Genomic DNA, 6,449 nt, shown 5'->3' on the forward strand with positions numbered 1-6,449 from the left:
TTGGGAAATCGGGGAAATTTTCGGAAAAAATCGGGGAAAATGTCAAAAATAGAGGTCTTGCACATTTCCCTAAGTTACGTAATTTACGTAATCTCCGCAATTATGGAGTAAAACGTTCGATTTGCAAAAAAAAGTATGACAAGGCTGTACTCGAGATATTATTCGACCGGATCTGGTCATGCACTTGAGAAAAACTTAACTTAGTGATTTTTCCTGTAGACCTGCCTATAAAACACCGTGTTTGGTAGCGTCATAAGAAGCCCCCAAATAGAAAGCGTTACGTAATTTTTCAACTTTAATCTTTATTTTAAGAATTTTAATAAATATTTGATTCTTCTAACTTGTCACGATCGTTTGGAGAAGGTGAAGCTTCTGCAGTTAACGTATCGCGATAGTAAGTGAAAAGATATGCGCTGCAGGTGAATTTTTGTACAAAAAATAGCTTAAACATTATCAAAAACAGGTCAAACAAACTCGAGTATGACACCATGATGCTTACTTAGGAGTAGGGAGGCGCAACCATGGTTTACGCAGAGAGGAAACTTTTGCATTTCTGTCACTCGCGTTTGGCTAAAAATGCTCTCTTTAACACATTGAAAAAGAATGTAGTCTAAATTCGTTAGAGACAAGATACGATCGCTTGATAGCTTGTAAAATGAGGTAAAAGAATGAACATTTGTTGCGAGTGAAGCGATCAAAAAAATTTAAAAAGAAAGGTTTTAATAAGGGCTCGCGAATTAATTTCCTAACGTAGAGGGGCCGAAAACATAGTGACTAAGGAGGCGCAACCATGTTTTGTGCCGACAGGAGAAAATTTCTATTTTAACCCTCTGATGTGCTTAAATACGACTCCATTTCAGACTAATTTTGCCAAAAAATCAGGTTATCGAAAGTCTACATCATGGGTAAAAATTTCTTTGAAATAAGTTTTTATTTGCAAAAACGTGGTGAAGTCATGGTCGCCTCCTGCCCCCAGCGGCTCTGGCCCTGGCTGGCCCTGGCCCTGGCCCTAGATCACTCATCATGCATAACCATGGTTTTGTCTTAAACAAACACTTTCAAGGGGGCAAATTAGAGTTATTTAAGATTCGAGGGCCAATACATGTTTGGCCCGAGCGAAAAAATCTGGAAATTTAAGGTGTCTAGATTGCTAGAAAGCGCATCTAAATCATGAATCGTTTTATAAAATAGAGAATTTGAAAGTTGCTGATTTTTTTTGTGCGCCTTCACCTGGCATCCCTTGAATTTGGGATAGGTGCGCACCTTGGGGTTTTCTACAAACTGTGAAAAGGAAAAATTCACGCGTTCACGCAAAAAACAGGGCAGATTCACGCATTCACGCAATAAAAATATGGATTTTCACGTTCACGCAAGTTTTTTCAATTCACGCATTCACGCAATTTTTTTTCGATTTTCACGCATTCACGCAACCAAAAAAGCCGATTCACGCATTCACGCAAACCGCTGGGGGGGGGGCCTTATCACTACTTTATGGTTTGATGTTTGATGTAATCTAGGAATAACAGTTTGCCAAGATAAACTTGTAAGATATTTGTTTTTCTCTGCAAAAAGATGTGTTCTAGGATTACCTAAGACAACAAGAACACGTTAGATGAATTTCATTATACCCCTGTCTCGTCAGAACAAATCATTATTTCTAGTTGATAAATTTTCAAAGATCTGATCTGAACAGATCAAAATTTTTTGCTGAAATATGCTCTCAGAACACATCAGAGAAAAGGTCGCCTCACCGGCTTCTCTCGTACAGCTACTATTTTATATATCAATTTGTTTTCCTTAACTAACCTTGCCTAATATTGAGATATTGAAAAAATACCGAAAAATATTTGCTTCATTTTTGATAAGCTTTGAATTAGGTATTGTCAGCATAACTTACAGCTGACTCTAACCAGGCTAAGCTAACCCCTTCTCAGAGGACATTTCTTTCAGCCACTCGATAATATATTTATTTCAAGATATTGTGATGTTTTTTCAGAGTATGTAACATGAAGCTTAAAGTTGAGTATTTTGAAGATATCAAAAGAAAATCAATCAAATTGCTTAAAGATTTAATATAAGAGTGTTAAATCCATTAAAACTATACAAATGACAAATTACCACCTGCGTCTAGCGATTATTAAATCTAAAATAAAAATAATAAATACATTCTAAATGAAAACGCCTATGGATGCGTGGGTAATTATAGCAACTGTTTCAAGCTAAAAATCTAAAGGTATTAAGTTTTTTAATTGATGAGTATTACCCGAAAAGGTAATTACCTAATTAGCATCAATTAAAGATATATTATGTTTTCTTTTCAATGTATCTACTTATTGACGTACTATCTCTTTTTTGAGATACCTGTTATAATAAAATTTACTTTTTTAAATTCCAATATCTCAACATGACTACATTTACTGTATTAGCTTCTATTGGCGATGATTGAAATGTACTTTCTATGGCAATCTTTAGAAAGTTTTGTTTTGATTAATTTACAGGGTCATGTATAAATATGAGAGGATGGAACATAGGGAAATCATCATCAAGGTTCAACCAACATTGTCAAGGAGAAGTCAAAAAACACATAGCAAACTATCTTTTTTTACAGTTTAAGACAGGAAACCAACAATCTTCAATATGATGCAAAGAACTCTCATTACAGCTGCTTTAATTTTCATCACAGGTAATTTTCATCTGTCATTAGTAAAGTTTTACTTATCTTTGGGAAGGGTAATATTAGATACATTTCTTTGAGTCTTTGAAAGTTCTGAGACTCTGAATGATTAACAATTTTACTGCCCTCTTGTTCATTTTCCTCAAGTTTTTAAATTTGGTATACCAATACCAAGCCAAAATCTTCCAAGCTTGGTATTGACCTGGTCTTATACATTTCATGAACTCACACCGTAATGGAAGGCGGGAGAACTTGTGGCAAAAAACCTAAGACTTCATGTAATCATTCAACACATCCATAAGCACAAAACAAACGTCAATTTCAACGCTCATGTAACGCACCAGGACTTTATCGGGATGTTAGATGGAATTAATTGTCTTTCGTAACAGTTCGAAATGAATGTCACAGCAAGTCTTCATTCTCCACAATCTCGTATTCAGAGCCACTTTCACCTTTTTTTAGACTTAACTGGGGACTAAGGGACTGAGTTCGAGCTTGCTTTCTCCATTGATCAAAAGTTCTTTAATTTACAATTTTCAGGTACCCTTGCTGGTGTTCCTCCACCACAAGTCCTCACGGAGACTACAACAGAATTTGCGGACGTTCTTGGTTTGGATAAAGCACCATGTGATGACTCAATGTGTAATGGTCGTGCTGATGGAAATTACGAATATTCCGGCAATTCTTCTTACTTTGTCACGTGTTCTGGCGGTCTTGCTCAATGTCAAGCATGTTGGCCATTGACTTTGGAATTCTCGGAACCATGTAACCAATGTTTGTACAATAAGAATGGTAAGATAAACAACGAACAAACTTTCCCCAGGTAGCACACGGCATTGTTTTAACGTTCATCTAACATTATATGGACGTTGTGAACAATAGATAACGTTGAAACAACGTTGACACGCCTTTTAACAGACCCAGTATGTATTTTCAGCCAGTGGGAGTAAAAAAACCTACCAAAACTTGATGGGGATATTTCCATGTATTTTATGGCCGGGGATTTGTATTTCATAATTTTTAAGTCAGAAAATTCAGTGGGGATGGAAAAAAATAGCACAAGTTTACAGCGAGGATTTGGGTATTTGATTATTTTCAGCAGAGACAAAAGTTAGTGTCTAATCTAATAAATCCACTGGGGACGACATTTTGGCCAATTTTTCTACTGGAAAGGGGTCCCAGTGGGTCTGTGAGAAGAAGGTGTACGCTGTGAAGCATTTGATAACCCTGTTTTCGAGTCTTATGGTTGTTTCGCTGGCAATAATTTAAAAAAGATAATTACAAGGAAAAGACTTCGCCAAATCCAGGGAAAAACACTCGTAATAGAACAGTAAGAGGATTTAGGTACTGCAATTTTGACACATTTAGCTCGAATAACTGATGATTTCTAATCATCTAGATCGATGTGTTACAACACAAAAGTGGTCCCCAGCCCCACAATTCGATTGTCCAGACATGTGTGGAAAAATGGGCCCAAGTTTCGATGGCAATATGGCGGATCCTATTCAGCAACGCCATTATGTTGCTTGTTGGCATGGTGTTACTGTTGGATGTATCATGTGTCCAAGTGATTTGATTTACAACGAAGAATACAATGCTTGTCTTTACGAAGGAAAATATTTCACCCAACCAGACTTAGTTATTGAATAAAATCGAAAAAATAAATATTTTTATCGCCTGTTTTTAATAATTTTTTACTACTATTTTTTAAGATAACTACTTTAAAACGATACATTTTATAATTTTTTTATATTCTGCAATTTTATAAAAATTTGCACTATTAATTGCTTCACATTTATTTAAATTATATACACACAATATGAAATATATGACGTTAATCAAAACATAAATTCGTCCAAGTTTTTTTTTATAGTATTCTACTCTTGGGTACCGTATCTAATAAGCACCCCCGCACTCTTGCTTACTTTTTTATTCAATAAAATCCCAAAAGGTTGAAATTATTTCTGAAAAAGGCTCGGCAGCGAACATGTTAAGCTATCTTTTTCAGGCCAAGAAAATGTCTAAATTTGAAAAAATGTCCCAAAAAGGTGTTGTTTTTTGTTTTCAATTAATATACTTCGTCAAGCCAGTACCACCATTCTATGTCTAAAAAAAATCCTAGATCCGTTCAAAAATGTTTGCTTCCCTTTCAGTGTTCCTAACAAGCCGGCTTTTTGCCAATAGTCGGCTGCATCGTTACTCTATCAAGATTTACCGTGAGAATCACAGCTCGAACAAATATTTTCTCTTTGAAAACTTGGCCTCTGATATTCAGGGTAATCAAAATTCATACATCAATCAGAAATTTTCATATGCATGTATCCTTCTTTGAAATTAAGAATTCTGTTATCCTCATCTTTGTATTTCAAACTGAAAAAATGGTATTTCCATAAATCACCAAGCCATGCATCCCCTTCCAAATAATCCCCAGTATGCAACCGAAATTTATTTGTTTCGTTTTCAACATAAAACCCTTTGAAAATCACATACAAGAATCGATCGTCGTTTAAGCGAACCTCCAATCGAATCAGTGTGTTTGATTTCCCATTTGTTTCATCGTATAACTTCGTCAATCCATACCAACGTTGCCCATTAGAAGCACCAAAGCCCTTGGCGTACCAAAACAATAGGGTTCTATCAAAACTATCACCTCCGCCTGCTCGCCGTCGAATGTGGATGTTTTCCCAGAGATGTCCAGAATTTGACGTGTCACAATATTTTTCTGTGTAACATCCTGATTGTTTGACCAGGTAAACACCTTTTGGAACTTCGTCTTCTTTTCCATATGGACAGTAATCAAGTTTTATCAGTTGCGGCGTTGTGCTAACCGGTGTTGTGGTTGTTAACGGAGTGGTAGTCTTTGTCGTTGTTGCTAAGATTGTCGTTGTTGTTGTTGTTTTGTTGTTGTTGTTGTTGTTGTTGGCAAAGTTATCGTTGAAACATCAGCGATGGCAGACGATCGCGGCAGTGAAAAGGAAACATAGATCTTTGAGTTCTCTTTTTCAACAAAATATTCGTCTCCAAAATCAGTCGAGTCGTAAATTTGACAGGAGTACTTGTTGTTGATGCTCAATGTTTCGACCACAACTGTACATTTTGTAAACGTTCGTAAGCAATACGTGAAGCACTTTAATTGGTTACTCGCAATTATGGTTGACTTCGGAGTAAATGAGGAGTCGATAGAATGACCATTTTTCTCCAATTCAAATATTCCGGGGGAGTGATGTCCCATGGTGAAAAGAAATAGGTGAATAATTAACACACATGTTAAAACGATAGCTGGATTCATTTCAACTCCAGGATTAAGATCAATTTTAAACCAAGTATTCGGAATTACAACTCGATTATAAACGAGAGTTATTTCACCAGACTCAGTGTCATAAAAATTATTTGAAACCAAAGTTCAACCAGAAGTTGAGTCTTGTATGTAGTAATTAATTTTATCCAAATTAAAATAATAAGGAAAAATCTTTATTTATATTGCTAATGAGTAATATAATCTCATGAAATATTCAAAGATTTATAATACCGTAAATTAAAGAATGGAAGAAAAAATCCCGGACATTTGGTTAGATATTAATTTACTTAAAGAATGGAAGGAATTTTCTTTAAGGAAGTTTGAACCACTTTATTCGGATATAATTTTAATACTGAATTCTGATAAATATTAAAATTATGATAAACATCTCTCTTCTTGTTTTTATCGAAAAAATCTTGGATATCAAAAGTCGGAAAAGCATAGCCACACTTCACCTCTGTCTTTGTATTTGTGTGA

General features: G+C 35.4%; 1 protein-coding gene across 1 annotated transcript; it reads left to right on the forward strand.

Moving 5' to 3' along the window:
• The first annotated feature begins 2,423 nt into the window (after positions 1-2,423).
• LOC136822018 (chondroitin proteoglycan-2-like) lies at positions 2,424-4,473 on the forward strand. Its single transcript, XM_067078239.1, has 3 exons — positions 2,424-2,683; positions 3,215-3,466; positions 4,074-4,473. The coding sequence occupies exons 1-3, from the start codon at positions 2,638-2,640 to the stop codon at positions 4,322-4,324; spliced, it is 549 nt and encodes a 182-aa protein (XP_066934340.1). The 5' UTR covers positions 2,424-2,637; the 3' UTR covers positions 4,325-4,473.
• The last annotated feature ends 1,976 nt before the right edge of the window (positions 4,474-6,449 follow it).

Source organism: Clytia hemisphaerica, unplaced genomic scaffold (genome assembly GCF_902728285.1).
Source record: "Clytia hemisphaerica strain Z4C2 unplaced genomic scaffold, Clytia hemisphaerica genome assembly, whole genome shotgun sequence".
Taxonomy (NCBI): Eukaryota; Metazoa; Cnidaria; class Hydrozoa; order Leptothecata; family Clytiidae; genus Clytia; species Clytia hemisphaerica.

Bases quoted from the DNA above. Each gene is read 5' to 3' on its own strand.
- LOC136822018 (XM_067078239.1), top strand. From the start codon at position 2,638: ATGATGCAAAGAACTCTCATTACAGCTGCTTTAATTTTCATCACAG. The intron at 2,684-3,214 runs GTAATTTTCATC...TACAATTTTCAG, and splicing joins TGCTTTAATTTTCATCACAG to GTACCCTTGCTGGTGTTCCT. The intron at 3,467-4,073 runs GTAAGATAAACA...CTAATCATCTAG, and splicing joins ATGTTTGTACAATAAGAATG to ATCGATGTGTTACAACACAA.